This window comes from Glossina fuscipes, unplaced genomic scaffold, assembly GCF_014805625.2.
Source record: "Glossina fuscipes isolate IAEA_lab_2018 unplaced genomic scaffold, Yale_Gfus_2 43, whole genome shotgun sequence".
NCBI classification, from domain to species: Eukaryota; Metazoa; Arthropoda; class Insecta; order Diptera; family Glossinidae; genus Glossina; species Glossina fuscipes.
This window is the reverse complement of record NW_023998427.1, coordinates 727,826-750,779: the sequence shown is the minus strand read 5'-3', so window position 1 is coordinate 750,779 and position 22,954 is coordinate 727,826. Positions and strand designations below refer to the sequence as shown.

Below are 22,954 nucleotides of genomic sequence, written 5' to 3'. Positions count from 1 at the left end.
AAATTGTAGTTTTGAAAATTTTTAAACGCGTTGTACTGCACCCATTATTAAAGAAAAGTTTTGTCGTCTTTTATTATTGTTATTCAGGTTGTTGGAATTGTTATCGGCGTTGTTGTTCTTGTTGTTTAGACGCAAGGAAGAACGGCATGGCAGTGTGAAATGATATTTATTAGAAGCCAATAAAGAATAACGTTCATGTGGTACATTATCCCATAGAGATCGCTCCACTACATGCAAAGCATTTGAACTTAAAACGTTAGCTGTGTAGGTTGTTGGGGCACCACTGGAGACTAAAGATAGAAAAATTATATAAAAGAAATTTTTTTTTTTCTTTTTACAAAATGCAACAAGCAAAGCAACCATCACATTAACACTTAGTCACTCAACATTGATTAGCAACCCAATTTTCTTGTTGAGTGCCTCGCTGTTGTTGCGGCTGCTGGTTGCAAAAGAAACTTACTTTGTGCGGTTGGCGGTTTATAGAGCGTCTCGGCATGCAAACCGCAAGTGTCCAAAAACACTACATTCACACCGAACGGTTGCAATTCGCGCCTTAACTCTTGCACACATTTATCGGTGGCTACACGCGATACATGGTAGGCGATCATACCTTCTGAGTTACCGCCACTACTACCAGCACCCAAATAAATCAAACGACCTCGTGTTGGACGCAAGAAGCTAACGAATGCCTTAGCTATACGCAATGAGCCCAATATATTCGTTTTAAACATTTGTTCCATCTGATTTAACTCTTGTGTTTCAATCCGTCCCTTGCAGAAAGTACCGCTGGTATTAATAACCGCGGCAATACCCTGTTCCCCCGGACATAAATGTGAACCTAAAGTTGACGTAGCATCACGTAATATATCCTCGCGTGTTACGTCCAATAGTATAGGTATAATTGTGCCACAGACCGGTGCCTCAGTGAATTCACGCATTTTCAACCAACCAACCAATAATTTTGCTGGTAAACTATTCACACCGTCACGCATACCGGCTATAACACAGCAACCTTTATTAGCCAAATGTGTGCATAATTGCAGACCCAAAGCAGTATCGGCACTGGTTACCAAAACCGTATTCGACTTTAATGGCTCACTCCTCTTAACATCATCATCGCGAACTTTACAAATCAGATAAATAATTAAAGCTCCGGCTATGGAGAAAAGTGCCAGTAATTGAAAAGCTAAAACTAATGCAGTCATAGGTTCCATCATGACATAGCTAAAAAATTGAAAGAAAAAAAAATAAAAAATAGTAATGGGATAAAATAAAATATATAATGCAATTAATAAAATTAAAGATAAATCAAGTTTTGCTTCGTTTATCTTCATAATAAATCTGTAAACGTGACAGCGAATGTTATCATTACATCGTTCTGTTCGTTGTCTATTTGCCATATTAGCATTACGCGATATTGATAATCGCGAGAATTGAATTAAAAGTAAAAGTGATCGAAGGCATTGATGAAATTAATTTTCTCTCAAAGTATGATAAACAATTTCGATTGAAGATGAGTTGCTTAAATATTGTCAATAAATTGGAAATTTGTCTAATTTTTATTTCTACGCATTTAAAATGTAATTCGAAAATTTTGCAAAAGCAAAAACAAAAAAAAAATGAATGTAATAGTTTTTAAAAGCGTTTTATTCGCTTACTTTGAATTTCTATGAGTATATGATAATAAAAGGTTTCAACAAAAACTACAACAACAACAACAACAATAATAATAATAATAATAATAATAAAACATGCCAAACGTCCAACGAACCAGTAGAGAGTTTTTATAAAAAATTAGTTTCTCGGGCATAAGGCAGAAGCTAAACTATATGTCCATACAGGCAGAGTTATTAGGCATTACAACAGCGACTGCACACACATTATACATACATGCATACATACATGCATACATACATACATACATACATACATACATACAATTAGTAATACAATGCAAACTAAAAAGTTTACTAAATAAACCGTAAAATACGAAAACAGAAAGACGTTAGAAAAAGAAAATCTCTACCTAGCTGGTTAATGTGTGTGCATACAAAAAAGCAAAAGCAAAAATAAAAAAGGCCAACACAATCACACAAAAAAAATAGAAAAGCGAAAAAAAAAAAAAAAAAAAAAAACCAAAAAGATTTCTTTTTAGAAGTAAAGTCTGAAGTCATGGATAGTTGGCGCAAGACACGGAAACTATAAAAGCAATTTTAACAGGAAATTTTTTAAAAAGTTTTTCTTCATTTTTTGATTTCCTGATTAAGGAGTAGTGGAAGAAAAAACAAAATTCAATTCAATTTTCGTAAATTTCCTCCAAAGTTTGTGCTTTCGCTTTCATTTTAGCATTTCCCATAAAAAGTATTATAGTAAAATGAAATTGCAATTAAAATAAAGCATAAATATATTAATAATATTAATAATAATAACAATAATAATAATAATAATAAACATATATTTTCGTTTTAGCTTAGAAACTTTATTGTGTGTCGCCGCTTTGAATAAGAAATGAAACGTGACTAAACTAAAATTGTTCATATTATTTATTTCATTTTATTATATTTATTTATTCAAATTCCAATAAATCAATGTAAATTCTATTATAAATTCAAGGCAAATCGGACCTTATATATTACTGATTCTATTCATATTTTTATACCCTATACTATACCATTTGTAGTATTAGGTAGGTTAAGTTAGTGTGGTCGTATGTAATACGCAGAACGGCTTTAGATAGATCTAGGACTTAACTAAGGACATTATAGTCGGCCAAGACCGTCGATTAAATACCCTACACTATATTGTCATATTTTTCATGTACGTATTTATGGAGCAGCGGGCCGAAAACACGGTCTAATGTACTACAAGTATAATCCTTACATAGGGCAGCATCCGAATATGGTCCAAATTTTGTAGAGTTCATTTTTATATGAAATTGTTATTATGGATCAATTTCAATCACCTTTTTCTGCTTTACAAAGGATCAATTTTCGTGAAAATCCTTACATAGGGTACGATACAAAAAAAATGGGCCGAGATAATCCAAATTTGGTGTAGGTTATTTTTTTTTGTAATAAACCACTATTATGATGTAACTTTCATCATGAAGCATTGGAAATTACACCTTTTTCTCGGGTAATTTTTACTTCTCGTTATATGAGAGAGGGTTCAAAAATTACCCTTGCCTGTACAAAGTTTTCATACCAATTTAGAATGCTGTAATGCTACTACTTATCTACATTTGACGAGAAATTTTGAAAAATTGCAATATGTTTCAATGAAACGATTTGTTAGGATAGGGCGTTATATTAATCAGTAGCGTTCGTGCTTGGGTCAAAACACGTTAATGCACCAAATTTCATGGAAATATCTCAAAAATTGCGAGCAGCAGGTCGAACACAAATTTACATGGAAAGATATCAGACGGACAAACGGACAGACAGGCTTAGATCAATTCAGATGATCGGTTCTGAATCGATCAGTATAATAAAAGGTGGATCTATCTTTAAAAAAAAAAAAAAAAAAAACGCACCTTGCCCGGCAAAAATCCAGGAAAAATAGTCCTTGATTATGCCAATAAGATCGGTGGTATCGACAGAAGCGGCGAAGTAATTGTATCATGCACACTTGCAGAACAATGAATAGAGAAATACTGCCAGAAAATATTTCCCCACCTCTTAGACGTCATGTGCTTGTTTCGGTGAATTATAGTTAGTGAGCAAATACCAACAACAGATTCTAACTGACTGCATTGGCAGCTATTCATAATTCGCTCTAATGTATGGATGAAAGTATGTTTTCTTTATTCTATCCTGCTTGAGAGAATTTTATTATTTCTTGGCATCCCATTTGTATTGCGTTCGAGATGTAGGATATATAAGCCATCGATAGACATTCAATAATGAATTCTCTTAAGACAGATCCAATCCAAGTCCACTTGATATCGAATAAGCAAAATTGCAATCCTTATTATTAGCTCTACATCAGTCTTCAGTCATCCTGCTGATTATCTTAAGGGCAGAATTACATAAAAAAAAAAAAACTGATATCAGAAAGAAGTAAACAAACTAAACATACGTCACTGCAATCGGTATACAATTCCATGTACGTATTGATGAAAATTCTTAAACCTCTCACTTCAAAAATATATCATTGATAGCCATGCGCAGCCAGCTAAACAGTCAGGTTATATATATGTGTATATAAAAAAAAAAAAAAAAAACAAAACAAAAAAACAGACGAAAATTAAAAAAAAAACAAATAATGGAAAACATTTCTTTTAACTTAGCTTAATGACACACTAACCCGTTTGAGCAAAGCGGCACATAATGAACTAGAGAAATGGGTAAAAAGCAAAGAAAAGAACGCAACTTTTATGTACCTATGTCTATTTCGATGATGATGATGATGATGATGATGATAATGATGATCGATGCGATTTATATGATCTTTCCATTTCTATTTTCGATCGTCAATGAACAACGACAACAACAACAACAACAGCAGCAATAACAGCAACAACTTATTGCGAAATCACAGGAATACCAAGAGAAGGCTGTCAAGGCAAAAACATTGTACCGTATGTTCTGGAATGTTATTATTGCACATTTGTCCAGAATGTACCTAAGTGAAATTGTACATGCGTACAACATTGCACGCATTTTAGATAGACTAAGAATACACGATTGAAGGAGAATTGAGAGAAAAGCAAAAGCCATTCAACACAAAAATTCTCTCAAACGAATTATAGGACAAGTAGATAGATAGACATCTTGTTAGAACCAACAAAAGTGTTCTCTTCTATTATTACTATTATTACTATTATTATTATTATTATTATTATTATTATTATTATTATTATTATTATTATAAATTTATTAGCCAGAGAATAAATTCTAAGACTAAAGATCTTAAAGCTCTAATGTCTATGGCTTTCGGCTTTTATTAAAAACTCTACCGCATTTGAGATTTGAATCCACAATCATTGAGTTGCTAGTCGAGGCTCATTGCCTACTCGTCCACTTAGGAGGATAGGGTGTTCTTCTAATTCAATAAAATTGAATCCAATCAAGCTTTTTTATCAACAATAGTTGCTATGATTTTTTTTTTTTTTTTTTTATTACATTTTTATTATACCGTTGATCATTGACGCCATTTAACAAAATTATTTATATTAAATGAATATGGAAATCATATGACAGTTAGGCCGATTGAAATTATTTTCCAATTAGATAAATTTTACTCCGCCCATTTCCGAGTATTGCAAAAGAAAAACGAAAATTTATATGTCGCCTCGAAAAAACTATTAATAATGAAAAGTTTATATAATCAGTCAACCATGAGTTCGATCGATTTCGTATTGTTGAACTTAATTGCAAAATTTCGAAGACCGTGTGCAATTTACAAAATTTGTGTGCAAGAGAGTCTAAAGGCCATTCTTTGTATATATTTGTAAACGTAACACGTTTACTCAACTAATAACTTTTATGGTCTATTAAACAATTAACATTTGGTTAATTAGCGTTGAGCGCATGTCTTCGCGAAGATTTATAACATTCGCAAACTTGCAAACGGACAATATTGCTTTAAATTGCTTATCCGCTACAAGATCAATTGTCAATCGTATTGCATAACTTAATTTGGTAAATAGGTATCTGCGGAGTAACTGCATTCACCTTAACACTCTAACTGTATAAGAGAAATAATTTTCTACTTAATTGCAGATGTGTGCGGAGTAGACTGATCGTAGTAAATCGTTTTTGGCTTCAGCAAAATCATAATATTAAACATTTGGACTAACCCGAAAACACTGAAGTAGCATAAGCCTAACAGGTATTCGAACAAATTTGCGATCAATTGAAAATAAAAATGATAGGAAATTTTTTTTTGCCCCCCCCCCGCTATTCCGCCCTGTATAAACGAAACATTGCAATCATTTAACTGACACACATTTCTTTCTATAAATCAACAATCATCAATCGTTCTGTCCAAGCAAACGAATAAGAAATATTTGCAAAAAAAAAGTAATTCGTTTACCTTCGCTTTTAAGTGTAACTTTCTCATTTTTTACAAACATACAATACTTGTGTATTGTATGTGTTGTACGTAAAACGCAATGCACCATTAATGCACCTATACTTTGTGCATACGCGCATACATATATATATATATATATATATATATATATATATATATCTATTCGTATTGCTAGATAACTAAAATAATCAACGCAATATTTCTTCACTTTCTTTCTTCGCTTAGCTTAAATTCCGTCTACTAATAGGCTTTTCTGTCGTCTTCTTTTAGTTTTCGGAGCCATTGCTTTTAATATTTTGTTGGCGTCTTAACGCCTTTGTAAGTAAGCTTCAAAAAAAAGAAAGCAAAAAAACAACAAAAAAAGCATTTTTTTCTTATTCTTCTTCTTCTTCTTCTTCTTCTTCTTCATTTTGAAATTGGACTTTGGCAGTGTGCAATTTTATGCCTCAGTGCATACGAAAAATAAATTCTTTAATGGGCTCTATCTGTTTTGCTTTTTTTCTTTTTTTTTTCGACCATTTTTGCATGCAGCACAGCACTTTTTCCCTCTGCGTGACCATAACTTATTATTATTCAGTTGCTCAGTTGCTATAAAATCGCAACTGTACCATATACATAAAAAGATAATCAGCAGCTAAAAGTAATCTTTAAATGTGTTGCAAATTTTTGGCGAACACGTTTACATTAACGCTTCAAACTTGGTATTAACAAAATCAACTCAAAAGTCGGTTGAATCTTTGGCAAAATGTTGCTACAAAACGAAAGACTCTATTTACGGTAAGAGTAAATAAATGTTGTATAGAAGTGAATGTGGAAGTAATTTTCATTTCTATGAAACTCAAATTTTTCGATTCGTATCTTAAAAACGACATATTTAAGCGATCAAGCGGCCCAGACTTTTTAATAAAATGATTTTTTTTTTTTTTTGATATATTACATGATACGCTCGCTAACACTTAATAAGAAATCAAATTCATTTCCATTTGCTTTTATATAAATAGAAAGATATTCCGGATTCGTTGTCGCGTTGCATCAAATTATCGCCAGTTTAGCTTAGTTGTAACGGTATACATTTCTATAGAACATATATGCGCGAATCTCTTCCTCTATTCAACCGAACGTTGAGATCGTTAAAAAAGAAAAAAAAAAAAAAAATCAATATATCTTTAAACAAATGTCAAACGAAAAATAATTATGCGCATAAATCAAAAAAAAAAAAAAAAAAAAAAAAAAATTTGCATTTCAAGCTTATTAGCCGCGAAGAAAATGATGGACATCTATCGGAAATTTAGTTGGTCACATTACAGTTCAGTAGCAATCTATATATATGTCTACATATGTCTACAAATGTATATAGTTTTGAGCAGCGTGTATCTCCCGGTTTACTTAGCTAGGTGTAGGTGTATTTGAGAAATTTTGTAAATATCGAGGTCAAGATTTGGCACGATTTCGCTTAAAAGTCATCGTTATTATTGTATCTGAACTAATGGGCAGCGAAGAAAATTTTGTGTTTCTCCTCTTCATCGTATTAGCAGCTTCTGTAACTTTTTCTCATCCAACACCGCCCGTCACCGCAACTCAATTCAACTCATCATCATTATCATCATCATCATCATACAATGCTCTGCGAAATGTTGTAACCTTTGCAATGATTTCAAAAAAAAAAAAAAAAAAAAAAAAAAAAAAGAGGAAAAAATAATAAAACGTTCGCTTTGGCTCTTCTGCTGAGAGGTTTCCTATTGTTACCTCGTTTGCATTTTCTTAACGTTGAACTTGAAAATTATTTTTTATTCAACTCGCTGCTGTTATTGTTGTTATAGTTTCTTGTTTTTCATTCACGATTTATATCTTTTTCAAAGTCAACGTAACGCGTTGTTTGACTTATGGTTTTTCTTCACCTTGAATTGTTTGGTCTTATTTTTTTTTGTCTTTAACTGGTATTTTCAAATGCAAGATATGATAACAACTTAACCAGAAAGGTTAATAAACTGCATTAACAATAAATAACAATAACAACAACAACAACAACAATAATAATAATAATAATAATAATAGTAATAATAATAATAATGAAACCAATAACAAGATTTTAAACGCTTTAAACGCCAAATCACGCTAATACCTGATAATAATGATAAAATAAATAAACAAACAAAAAACCGTTAAATATGTCTGATTATTGTTATTAGCATTTAATTGGATGCTAACACAAACACACACACACACACACACACGCACAGTATATGTACATTCGTTTAGTTTAATTTAAATCATATAAGTTAATGTTGTTTTCCTTTGCTTATTATTATAGTTTCTCTAGTTCTCTTTCCCTCCTTCCTTTCCCTTTTCATTTTTCTTTTAATATAATTATAAGCAAGTGTACATACATATCTTGTTCAATTTGTGTAATAAATTCACTTAATCTGAATTTAATTTAAGTTTATAAGGTACAATATATCAATTCGCCTACGAAGGTGGGGGGAGGGGGGAGGGGGGGCGTCTTTTCGTAAAAAAACATTTTCACTTTCGTTTGCCTCGTTTTAAGTTTAATGTCGTGACATTTATTTCACTACTTTTCCCGATTGCGAAACTTTTTATGAAAATCTCATATCTCAGTTTATTCATTACATGCCTTCATATGTACCATCACCACCCGCAATAAATCTAACGTTCACAACTTGTTAAAAAAGTTCTAATTAATAGAAGATATCAAAACGCCGACGGAGGGGAGGAGCATCATGAGTGAGTGCCTGTTAGTAAATTGAATTAATCGCTTCGTTGTGTCGACTTGCGATTGTCGCGTTGTGCGACATGTGCTTTCAATAAAACGACGCGTACAACTTGAATTCTTCTTCAAAGCTCAAGTTGACGGCGTGTTTGGGTTTATTCTTAAATGAGAAAAAAAATTGTTTTTTAGATTTTAGGAAGTTTGGCAACTGCCAGAGCAAATCGAGAGACGATCAATTATAATAACAACAAAGGCGAAAGCGATCCGGTTTAGCTTGGTAGCCGCAAATAAAGCAAAGAAACTAATATAACTTAATCTTTCGCTGGTGGATTTGTGCACAAATTGCACAAACATTCCAACAGAACAACCATCATGTAAACATGAGCAAACAACAACAGCATTAGCTGGAATGAAAATTGTTTAATTTGACCCAAATTGTGTGAGTTTTTTTTTTTTTTTTTTTTTTCGAGATACACATACATTACAAGCCAATATACAGGGTTATTGCTTTTTTTCTCTTTTTCATTTTTATTTATTTATTTATTTATTTATTTTTTTTTTTTTATACATTTTCTGCCATATTTTCAAATGAATATATTTTTGAGTGCAGTTGATATGTAATAAATGGTGAATCATTGTGTAACTGTTACATAACAAAACCTATACATGTATGCATATGTTTGTATATATATGTATATGTGAATGCTTAGCAGTAAATGCGTGCTAAAATTGTTATTATTCATCATTCACGTTGCTAAGCGTTATTAATTTGCAATTATGTGCCAGTTATTCTACAAAAACCAAACTTGACTCCCAGTCAATTGAGTTTTACATTCGAAATGAGGCATCGAAAAAAGTTAATTGAAAAATATCATTATTATGATTGCAATTGTACATACGTACTATTATTATTTTTTCATATATTTTCTTCGATTCACATTTCACAATTAATTTCCCATATCCTATAGCAATGAGAAGAAGCCAAAGTTAGTAAGTTAAACACAAACAATAAAATCGGAAAGGAAGGAATATTTTTTGTCGAGTTTCCAAAACGATACAGAGAGAGCGAATGCTTGCCAATTATCGCTGCTGAGACCCCCCTAATTTTTGTTGAATGATAAATGCTTGAGACGAGCGCCTGTAACATGCACGCTTCACTTTTAGCCCTCAAAGCGAGGGCTAGCGAGACTGAAAGTAATGGACCGCGTTATTCGATAGAAGATTCGATATACTTGTCTTGTAACAGTTAGGAAAGTTATATTCGGTTGTAACCGAATCTCTCATCAGTCAATCGAATTTCTTATACTATGCTTTTCGCTTTCTACTTTTCAAGTCGCTTCTATTTGTTACCCATTTCGCTGGTATTATTAAGAAAAAACGTAATTGCGGCCTCTACCCTATTCATTTTAGAATTAGCCCATATTTGGGCAGATAATACATCATCGTATGAGGAGTGTATAATACATGTCTTCTTCTTCTTCTTTGCCTTATGATAAATAAGCATAAAGCCTTAAAAGGATGAAGAAAATACAAAATTTAATCATTTGTAACTTGGTATGGGCATGGCCGATTTTTTTTTTTTTTTCATTTTTGCACGTGAAGAGACGAATATATCGCAAAGTAAATGTTGATAATTTCAGTTTTCTAACTTTAATAAATTCCAAGTAAAGAGCAGGAATGGAAGAAAAACAGAGTTGCATTCAGTTTATGCTTCACTACGGACTTCTGTTCTAATCAATTTGGCCCCCCCCAACAAATATGAGATAGACACACAGACGGACAGATATGACTTTTTTTTATAGGATCTCTGAAGTCTCCCTTTTTGGGTGTTACATACACTACAAAAGAAAAAAAAAAAAACAAAATAAGCAAACTCCTCCGCCCCTGATCCCCCTTGCTGAGTATCAAAGAAAAAAAAAAAAATTAGATATACTTCAATACTTCCTATTATTGGATGGACGGTTGCTTGCTAGTAGAATGATAGACGAACATAAAATTCTTCGATGAATTTGGTTCGTTTTCAACGTCATTGTGCCGGTAAAGATTTCCAATGGCTTTGCCAAATCCGCACTCGATATCTGAATTTTTGCGATTGGGAACACATTTACCATAGGCATTACGCAAACAGACAGACATACAGTTGCACGTGCTTCAATCGATTCCGAATTTGATGCTAATCAAGAGTATATATATATATATATAGAACGTATATATATATATATACGTTATGGCATCTGTGAAGCTTGCGTCCGGCTGTTATTTTATCAATTTAGCTGCTCGTACGAGCCACAGTTTTTCGAATTTTTGAATATACATAAGTTAAGCCATAGTTTATAGGTAAGCTTATATATAAATTCCCAGAAATGCACTATGCCAGCGTACCTGATCAACCAATCCAATCCAATCCATTTGCAATCATTGCGCTAACATTCAAAAGAATCGATTTAAACTGAATGAGAATTATATTAAAGTTTTGCGTAACATATATATATATATATATATATATTTTTTTTTTTTTTTTTCTCATCAATAAAATTTAACATTTTCAGTTTTCGGTTGTCCTTGGCGAAGGAACTAATTTGCTTTACTTTTAAAACAGCAAGTTAATGAAACCGTTAAGTCATGAAAAAAAAAAAGTAAAAACTGCTCGCAGTTAATTAGCCATTAAATCTAATTTTGATAAATTATTTTGGCAACGATTCGATGCCGTGGTTTCGCTTAGCGTTTGAAGACATTTTTTTTTTGTTTTTTTTCTTTTATATTATATTTGTCATTGAAGTGATCGGATTTTGAGATTTTGCGAAGAAATATCTTTCATAGATATAAAAAAAAAATTGAGAAACTACATACATATATATATGTATATATATGTATTCCTGATCAATATGAAATTATGAGTCGGTCTTAAAGAAAATTATCGCTTAGAAGACTTAATTGTTGCTTTAGCTCAAATTTTGTTAAAAAATTCCTCTTGATCACGCCCTTACGTATGCTTCTCCATTACTCGCATTATCTATTTTTCGCATGGGGACTACCTAAGATTGTTGGCCTATTGCCTTTGTCAAGAGACGATTCTTTGTCTGACGATTTTACATGTAGTCCTACGATCGCCAAACTTATTATCGTTGGGAGGAATAATAACTAAAAAGAAAACTCTGAATCGGTTATTAAATCGTCTGGAATTATCCGAATTCGTAACAGTGAAGCTTGCTATTATCGGGATGTTGTCCTGAACTGAATCATGCCAAAAAATAAAAATGTAATGATATAAAATGTACTGATCTTTATAAAGGAACTGAACGGAATCAGTTCTGAAAACGGCATGCTTGACGGACTAGAGTTGCGTAGAGATTGCCGAAGAACAACCGCAGATAGAAATGGTCTATCGCGTGAAACGAAAAGTACTGCAACAATGACAATTTCAAAATTGTATGGGCAGGTTACGGCAGGCGAACTATATATGGGCGAATGGACGTCGCGCTATAGCAGTCTTATTTAAAGATCCCGCCTAAGAGATGAACAATAATTTTTGAGATTTTGTAACGAAAAAAGATATAAAATTGTATTACAGCGCATTATGGATAGGGTATTCGATGAGTCTAATGTTTGTATTTATTTTCTTCAGAAAATGTTACCTTCATGTTCAGGTTTTATTTTTTTTTTATCATTATTATTATTATTATTATTTTTTTTTAATATTGATTGATTTTGGCTTTTGTTATGTGCAATGGCCTTTGTTTTCACTTTTTCCATAAATTTTTAGTTGCTTTTTAATCAATATTTTAATACGCTATACACGACTACCGGACGTTATATAAGTTAAGCATCAAGAATGATTCATTTTGATGGAGAGGTCAATTCTATCAGAATTCCAAAATAAAATTAGATAAGAAGCACAGTTCTACACTCGACCTAACTCTCTGCCTAATGCGGCAGACAAACATTTTATAATAAGAAAAATCGACAATTAATAAAAGAAACACAAATGTATGTAACTTGATATAGTTGATAAGCGTGTAAGTAAGTAACTCAGCTCAGCTCAGCTCAGCTAGCTAAGACCATTAAATTTTCCAACCACCAAAAAGTGGACATTACTTGCTAGCTTGTGCACGTATTTCAATGCATTGCCAACGTTTAATACAACTTCTGTGATGGATGTAAAAGAAAAAAAAAAGAAAATGCCCCTTTCCCAAAAGACACTTAAAGCCTTGGACAATAAATCAAAGCAAGTAAAAAGCACTCGCATATATCATATATGATATTGACCGGTGATAAATGCGACTCAAACGGAATAAAAATGATTATTGAAAGCGATGTTTTCAATGCTCGTCAAGTCAACACAACTTCTTTTTTTTTTTTTATTTTATTAATTATGACCGCATCAATGCGGCGAACCGGCCGGAACAGAATAACTGTCATTATAAATTTTATGATATCTCAAGTACATAATATTTCACTTAAATTCTAGATGATCATAATTTGCTATTGAAGGTAAAAAATAAATAAAAATATATTGATATTTGTCACGTTCCTCTTAAACTTGATTCAGTTTTATGTCGTTTTTAAACGACTTTTCCATCCATTTGCAGACCTAATCTGAAGAACTGTTTTCAGCTTTTGTTTTGAATTTTTGTTTTATTTATTTATTTATTTTTTTTTTTGACTTTGAGAAGAGCAAAAGCATAGAGTGTATACGATCGCGGATCTAGGTATATACTGTATATTGTGCCAGAAGGGTGTGTGTCTGCTTAAGATTATTAAAATGTATATATTTATATATATATATATTGAAATTAGTATAATATTGTAATAGGTAGGTAAGCAATCTTCGCCCGTACGGAGAGAGGTATTCATAATTCACTTCGAAGCGTATAAAGCTTTTCTATATGCTTAAATATGGACATGCAGTGTTTTTCGTTATTATTATTGTCGTTAGTCGTTTTGTCTGCAAAAAGCTATGTGCAGTCATTTCCGTTTCCTTTACAATTACATAAAACCACTTTGTAATGCACTCATTCGGTCATAGAACTGATTATGAATTTCAATGATTATTATGATTTTTGTTGTTATTGCATTTCCATTTCCATTTTCCATTTTAAATGCTCATTACAATCATCCTATCAATCTTTAAAGGTATGCATGATGCCAAGCTTAGTAGAAAGGTGACTTAAAATCCATTTTAAAATCCGATGAGAACATTTCATGTAAGTTGATGTAATTGACATAATTAACAAATCAAGAATTGAACATAGTAACAATTAAGGCCACTCCTATGCATTTTATTGCACTTGACACCGCTGGCGATGGTGTAGAGTATACTAAGTTTATGCGGATGTATGTAATATCGCGAAGTAATTATGGTAGACGCAACTTTTATTTTGCCTGCCAAACGATTTAGAATCATTTTCCGAATCTTAACACTTGTCCGTCCGTCCGTCCATCCGTCCATCCATCCACCAATCTATCTGTTTGTCTGTTGATCTGCTTGCCTTGTTCATGTATTTTTATATTCAAGTTATGCATCGTAATTTTCGAAACAATTCAACATGATTTGATGCCATATCAAGTGTTTTAGTCGTAGAACGAAACCTACTGAAAATGGCTTGCATCGGCCAATTGTTTGCAATCACTTGTCATTAAACTTACTATTACGAAAAAGACAATTTTTTGTACTTTCCCCCACGTGTACGTGATGCAACAAAAATTCCACGCTTAACATATATAAAAAAAAAAAAAAAAAACATTTTATATTTCATAGTCCATATAATGAAAATTAATCTATAAGAGTAATTTGACATATACTATTAATCCCAGCAAATTTGGATCGCATAGGTCTATATATTTTAGTCGTCATCTGTATGTGGTTATGAGAAGCAAACATTTATGTAGCAATAAATCGAATGACCCTAAATGAACGCGAATGAATTAGGCGAAGTGGTCTAGTGCTTAATGGCCGACTTGGTCCAACTATAGTGGATCCACTCATTTTAGTTTTGTAATTACTTATCGCTTAATATAGTCCGAAAGGGGGGTGAAATTTTTTATTAGGACAGAGGCACCGCCTGCCTGTTTACCCATTCGCGTATTATTACACATGTCTCTGCCTTTTAAGCATGCATACGCTGTACGCAATTTGATATGAATTTGGTAAACAATCGATTTGTTAAAACGTTCAAATATATTATGTAAAATATTTGTTAAATTTCACTTAAACGCAATGACTTTACTTTATACTTTATGATATTTGACTGCTAACAATGGCAGCTAAAGGTGACGGTGGCTAATTGTGCTAATATCTCCCTATTCATTACGCACCGGACGATCGTTTACTAAATGTGAAAGTTATTTGCTGAAATTGTAAAGTTTACCTTTCAGTTTATCTCTACCACCTTGTCGCTGTTCATTTCTGAATTATCATAGATTAATTTCAGCGTTTTTGATCATGCTGCTGTTAAAAATCGCATATGATCGACCCAGTGCAAGATTCAAGCTGTTATAGTATAGGAAACGTCGACCTGGTTTTTCCCAAACTCTTTATTATCACAATGTTTGAGATCAGATCGCTTCGACTTTCGTAATCATCACTTCTTTATATACGTGCATATATAATTTATATAGATAAACAAGAAAGAAATAATTTCAAAGCCTATCTCAAAATGAATCTATTCTCCTCGTTTGATAAGGACCCCGAAAATCTAAGCTGCTATGTTAACGGCATCCTTCAATACCTTTCGATAGTTACATAATATAAAGAAGCAGTATCTTCCCTTGCCAAGGCAAAAGCTTCTGCCTGTCAAGTATAGCCAACATTAGTAAGATGGTGAACGTCTTTGAACGATGAGGTGATGCAAGCAATTGTCTTGCAAACAACTTCAAATGTTCGACACAGGCAAACTCTACTATCATCCATTTTTGTCCTAAAACCCTAAAGCTCACCGCCCTAAGCCATGTGAGGGCTCAATTTTCATACAAGAAAATCAAAACTGATAACCTTGGGTAAGAAATTGTTATTCTTTATCTATTTTCGTTATAGAATTCTTTTGCTAAAAACAAGACCTTTTTTTCATAGAAAAACTTACTTTTCGTAACAATTCCTATATGGGAAGTGATTCGAAAAATAGATAAATATGAACCAAATTCAGGACAGCAAACTCCTATATATTTGCACAGCAGAGCAGACACTCAAATGTCAAGTCATTATTATGGACTTGGAATTTCTATTATAAAATATTAAAGATTCGATTTCATGATCATATATAGGACTGGTTTTGATAATGGTACGAAAAATCGCTGCATTCCATTAAGAGTTTACTAAGCTTCACTTCACATATCAAAATGCTATTCTTCTCGTTTTCAACTTTTTCAATTGTGCAATTATTTTAAAATATGAGCTCACGACTTGCATTTTCGTAGTTAGTCTTTCTCACTCTAACTCATTCTGGAATGTGAGCATGTGCTGAGATCATATAATTTTTTAAAGGTCTTTTTGCGAAAAAATATATATGCGCTTCTTAAACATATTATATTATAATAATCATATACCGCATACATACAGAAAAAAAGACGACAATAATGAAAAAAGCAATGATAATAATTACATATATGTGTACGTCTTAGCAGCGAAGCTTGTCATTTGAAAATTTTTTTAAATAAAAATTTTGTAGTTAGCGAAAAAACCTTAATAAAAACAAACAAAAGACATCATAGTTGGACAAGGCCGATCACTTAATACCTTATACCTCTCCTCACGAAATTTTTCATTTACATTCATCATAAATTCATTAAAAATTGCTTTTCTCTATCATATGAAAATTTACTTTTTATGAGAATCCTTATATATGATGGAGTCTCGAAAGCACATCTACGTGACTCTAACTTGGTGAAATTAGCTTCTCCGTTAAAGTACTAATATTGGCAGTTCTTACCTTACGAACGCTTACTTTTCTTATGAAGGGTCATATGCGAGGTATTTTCAAAAATTAGACCAACCTATCCAGATATTTACCTTAATTTCTAATATTTAGATACACAATTGTTCAAAGTAACGCGTAATATTGCGAGCAAGGGGTTGTGGGGGGTCGTATAAGCTTCCCATTGCAATAGCGTTCGGGCTATAAACCTTCCGTGAAACTATCTTAAAAATTGCAAGACTTTCCGTACAAATTACATATGCCTATGCTCCATCTGGTGTAGGGTAGAAAAAATTGAGCAGATTTCCAAACGTGTGTCGTCAAAATGTCAAGTTTAAGAGAAGAAGTCGTGGCTATGAATTGCTTTCTTCGATTTTATCCATGTAAGTAAAAAAAACCAACTCCAACAACACTTTCTCTCTCCCCCTCTCTCTCTCTCTCACTCTCTCTCTCTAGAGAGTGTTTTTCTAGTAGAAAAACAGCTGTTTGAGTTACGTCCAATGTGACTTGCATTTTCAACTTATCGCGGACGTCTCCTACGCCTACACACTTTACGCATGTATGAATAATTCTCGGAAATTTCCACCAAAATTTATCATTCATAACTATTTTTCACTCGCACTCGTATCGTATATACATATCGATTTTATCATATATTTTGCTTTGGAAGCCTTTAGACAAACTCGTTAAAATTACAGTTACGAAATTTAATTATCTAATATCTAGATGAAAATATTTTTCCCAAAAATGTCAAAAGCACTTATGAAACTAGCATATATCATGTATATAACATAAGCGAAAATCGGATATCGGGTCTAACGTTTGCGAATTAACATTTTTCCGACTTTTTCGGATGCTTAAGAGAGTTGCTTTTTCTTGTCTTCCATAAATTCACAAAAATCTGTCGAAACTAGTATAATGGTAATACGTCAGCTAGGCTTAAGCACCGCCTATCGTAATTGTAACGTAGCACAGGCCGTTGCTACTTATGCATCAACAGAACATCTTAATATAAGTTAATGGTTTACCGCGAAGCGGACAACATGAACCCATTAAGCGTAATCATATCCATAAATACATATATATATATATACAATTAATAAAATATTGGCGATAGAATTGTTATATAATCAATTGTGGTCGAACCCCTGTACTGATATAAGATATTTTGAAAAAAAAAAAAAATGCCTTAAAGTCATATTCGAAATTTGAGAAGAAGATCTCATCGTGACCTTGCAGTTTATTTAAACATTTGAAAAAATTTCATATACGCCTACTGATAATTACAATAATGACAACGAAGATCTCTCCAACATTCCAAACAGCAGTTGCACGCAAAAAGCTTTGTAGTCGATAAATACATAAATAACTATGTATAGGCACACCTTCAATAAGAGAGACAACAAATTATCATCTTTGTCTAATGGATTCCAAAAGATTTCTCCGACTTTATCTTCATTTCTTTCTTTCTTTCTTTCACTCTTTCTTTCTTTCTTTCTTTCTTTCTATATTTCTTACGATGAGGGATGAGGATGCGCTTATCTTTTATTTGGAGAAACAGAAGAAAAAAAAAAAAAAAAACACGTCCCCCACATAAGCCAAAATATTTTCTTAATATTGTTTACTGTAGTGGCAACGTGAAATAATACATATATATATATATATATACATATTGATTGATATTTATGTATGTACGCGCCTATGTATGTAAACAAATTGATAAAACATTTGAATACCGATGTCTTCTGTTTGAGTAAAAATGCTAAAAAACCTGTTCGTCTGTGTTGTTCATCTTATACTAACAAGTTGCTATCGATTTTGAGCAGTCATACGCTCACTTACTCACGCAAATGCTGATATCGTCTATGCATAATTTAGATAGTTTTAACGGAACAATGTCTGCCTATCTTTTTTAACAAAACAATTTATATATATATATATATATGCATACATACATACATGCATACATGCATGCTTGCATGCATACAGTTTCTTTCTTTACATTCACATTCGCATAGAAATTCTTCTGTGCAGTCGCCTCGTACATAAAGTCCATGCAGCACAAGTATTTGGATCAAAAGGTAATCAAAAACTAGTTTTAATGGAATTTCAAACGTTTAAAGCTCTTTGGAAAGAAAAAAAAAAAAAAAAAAAAAAAATTATTTTCAATTATATATTTAAGATTGTTTTTGAGTTTGTGCCAAAAATTTTGCCTTAACAAGTGGAAACTAGATTTTCGGTACATATTCCGTTTACATTTTTTATATAAATTTTGATTGATTTAATGCTGAACATAAGAATTTATATACATACTTTAAAGCAGTGTCTCTCAAACTTTAATGAACGACAATGCTTACGATTAAATATTGTATACGTGTTGAGAGCCAACAGTTTATTAATACAAAACCTATATTATATAACTTATATTAAGATAAAGCATTTTGTTGATAAAATTACCACAATAAAGTCTCGAGTCCAATTTATATATGATTTATTCTGTTCCATTGCTTCCTTGCTTTTATATACAGAAAATGCCAAAAATTCCCACAAACCAAACAAGTTTCTCCTACACAAAGTCAGAGATATTTTCAACTACATCTTCAAGTGCATTTTCGTCCTTAACATGGACTAGAATTATGCCTGTAACAAATACTGCTCAGCTTTGTTAATTTTCATGTTCTTCGCATGGTCTTCATCGTTATTCGGCGTTATCTGCAGGGTGTACTAGCACCGGGTGAATACATCGATTTAAACTGAAAGACTCTTCGACAAAAAAGATATTTGTCTTAAATCAAATATTCTGCTATTCACCATTTCTTATACCCTATCCCACTTGTGGTACAGAGTGTATTAAGTTAGTGCGGTCGTATGTAACACGCAGAAGGTTTTAAGTTGTACTATACCGATCGATTCAGAACCGATCATCTGAATTGATCTAAGCCTGTCTGTCCGTCTGTCTGTATGATGTCTGTCCATGTACATTTGCATGTATGCTATAGGACGCAATTTTTGAGATATTTTTATGGATTGATTTGATACAGTGACGTATTTTCGCCCAAGGATAAACGCTATTGAAAATCGTTCAGATCGATCTACTTTTTCAACCACTTCCCATATAACGCCCTATTCTGAAAAATCGTTGCAGAATATGCAAACTAATTACAATTTTCAAAATTTCAAAGTGGCAAATGAGGCTAAGTGCTAGTATTTCGGGATTCTAAAATCGTATGAACTCGACTTCGAGCTCGCTTAGGAAATTTTTCAACTCCCTTATACGGCAAGAATGTATAACATTCAATTTTTCACGATGAAAATTATATCATAATAATGATGCAACATAAAAAAATTATCTGTACCAAATTTGGACCAGCTAAGCCTATTTTTGGATCCTACCCTATGTAGGAATTAAACTTGTTCTAGATTAGGTTGCATATTAAACCCACTGCCCCATAAATACACGCATGAAAAAGTATGCCTTTATATAGAAACAAAATATAATTTTTATGTTTTATAATAAAAATAAGAATTGTGATAGACAATGGGGTATAGGGTCAGCTTTGCCAAACTATAATGTTCTTACGTGGTTTGTGTCCAAATCGGCGACCAAATATCCGGGCAAGAAAGGATAATCAAAATTCGTTGGATGAATTAACAAAACTGTACAAATAAAAAAAATTAAAAATATCGCGGAATGTACGCGACATTAAGCAGAAGTATGTTACTCCTGTTACCTGTAACATAACCTACCTAGAAATTAAATGTGCCGACCAAGAGACAGCAGCAATAGAACCATTACAGTTTTAAATTGTAAAATCTTAACAATGCAAGCCTACCTGTGGTAATTTAATCTTAAAGACGACTTTCCAAATCGATTATGATTTCTGCTGAAGAACGGACGACGCGGGTAAGTCAACTATCGCTAACATGGACTTTAGTCTTACCTCCATGCTTTACGGATAATGCGATCTTAAGAAATTTTCATTTTCATCATGTTATCGTCGTTTGATATGATTCTTGATATATTGAAGAATAACGAAAAGACATTACAAGGAGCAGATTTCTGTACATAACTTAAAATGAATTAATTTTTCGAATACTTAAGCCAATGCTCAAAAACTTAAAACTTTAATCGAGCTTTTAACGGACGTTCAGCTACAGCTTCATGATAGAATTCTTTATTGTAGGCGTAAAGTATTGAAGGAGTGGTTACAAAAATGGTTGGAGAACACAAATAATTGCATGTAATTATAAATGGACAGACAACGGAGACATGCGCAACCTAAAAATTAATTCAAAAAATGATTCGAAATGGATTGCAAGGGATGTAGGGTATAAAAATTTATCTAATATTAATGTCATTTCTTTAAAAGGAATATTGTTCAAAAAATCCTACGCAACTCACTTCACATGTTGAATAATATTTCATGACATTGCGTACTATATTTCATAGACTTAAAGAGAAAATTACGACCTGTAGACATGCGGCTAAGAAGATGTCAGGAAAAATTACTTTTTTATGTGAGAGTGCCGTTATTTTCCCCTTCTACAAAATTGTTGAAAAATTTTTTTTTAGCAAACATGTGTAGAAAATGTTTATACCCTACACCACAGGATCTATTAACTTAGTGCAGTCGTATGTAATAAGAAGATAAGCCCACCTTTTATTATACCGATTGATTCAGAATCATTATCTGAATTGATCTAAGTCTGTCTCCTCGTCTGTCGGTCTGATTAAATTTAGTACAGTGACGTGTATTGGCCCAAGGACGAACGCTATTGAACGCTATTGTTCGGATCGATCCATTTCTTCGACCACTCCGTAGATAACGTCCTCCTCTGAAAAATCGTTATATGGAAAACAGTTGTAATTTTCAAAATTTCTCAGTAAAAGTGACAAAATTATAGTATTTCGGCATTCTAAATTGGTATGAAAACTTTGGACCGGCTGAACTGAACTGAAGTTCACGCGACGAAAAGTTATAATTTTCAATGCTTCATGATCGTAACAGTAATTTATTATAAAAAAAAAAATAATCTTTACCATCCCGGCCTATCGTTTGAATCCTGCCTTATGTAAGGATTAAACTTGTACTACATAATATGGAGTTTTGGATCTGCTTCGCCCTAAATACGCACGTGAAAGATATGCCTTCATGTAGAAACAAGATATTATTATTTTGTGTACTATAATAGAAATGAGAATTGTGTTAGACAATGTTGTGTAGGGTATTTAATGGCCGACCTTGTCGCGCTATATGTTCGTATTTGTTTTTTTCATTATTATTATTATTATTATATGCAAGAAAGTCAGCCGCAATTTTTTGACCCGAAAAGACCAGATATTACCAAGTAGGGTGTATCTCTGCGGATAGCAAATCTTAATGTGATTAAATATTTTGGTCACGAGGGCAATTGGAGGGGTATGTATGGAAAATCAACAATACATTGCCAATAATCCGCAATAACACAAAATACTAGTGATTGTTCAATGTGTTCAATTTAAGTAATGGGTATCCAGGATGCGCCACAAAGCAAATTATTTCTCATTGTTTTCATAAAAATTTAACTCACTTTTATTTCCCTCGTAATACGACATAAAATCCTTCAAAATCCTGGCCTTATGCTATCAGGCGATTTTGTGAAAATATTTGCCAAAAGCAATCACAACTACGTTTAAGGAGTCCGCTTCAAAATGTCAAATAAAATATTTATTATGCGTTGTAACTCGTTTAGTGTAATCGATATTCAAAAAACAAGATTTAATAATAATTTTTATTTTTTTTATTTTATTGAGTTTGCTTTTCAAAAATAATTACTTTTTATAATTACGAGTTTGATGTTTTTTATTTATTTTTTTATTTATTTATTTAATTTTTTTTTTTTTTTTGTTTGAAAAGTAAATGTTTTTATGAAAGGCTGCTTTTTCTCTACATTGATCAAAGAAAAGAAGAAAACAAAAATTTAAAAAAAAAAAACAAAAACAAAAACACTTTAAAATCCATTCAGTAAGAATCGCGTTCCATCAACTGTATAGCGTCGCTTTAGATGAGCTAAGCTAAGGCAAGAGTTTAAGTAAAACTGGACTGAGTGCAATCCGCGTAAAGACCACCACCACCACCACCAACACCACTCACTGATCGCTTAGTGTAATCAGTTTTTATTTTTTTCTAAAGTTGTTTTACTACAATACAACTTTACAAAGATGTGTTTACAGAGTGTGTTTATCCACAATAAAAATTTTAATTTTTTTTCGTTTTGTTTGCTTATATTTTGTGTGCTA

At 32.3% G+C, this 22,954-nt stretch overlaps 1 protein-coding gene across 1 annotated transcript; it reads right to left on the bottom strand.

The window, feature by feature from the left end:
• Positions 1-9: 9 nt before the first annotated feature.
• On the bottom strand, positions 10-22,500 carry LOC119637123 (corticosteroid 11-beta-dehydrogenase isozyme 2). Its single transcript, XM_038032960.1, has 3 exons — positions 22,246-22,500; positions 461-1,224; positions 10-290 (listed from the first exon to the last, which is right to left on the bottom strand). The coding sequence occupies exons 2-3, from the start codon at positions 1,215-1,217 to the stop codon at positions 22-24; spliced, it is 1,026 nt and encodes a 341-aa protein (XP_037888888.1). The 5' UTR covers positions 1,218-1,224; positions 22,246-22,500; the 3' UTR covers positions 10-21.
• Between the last annotated feature and the right edge of the window lie 454 nt (positions 22,501-22,954).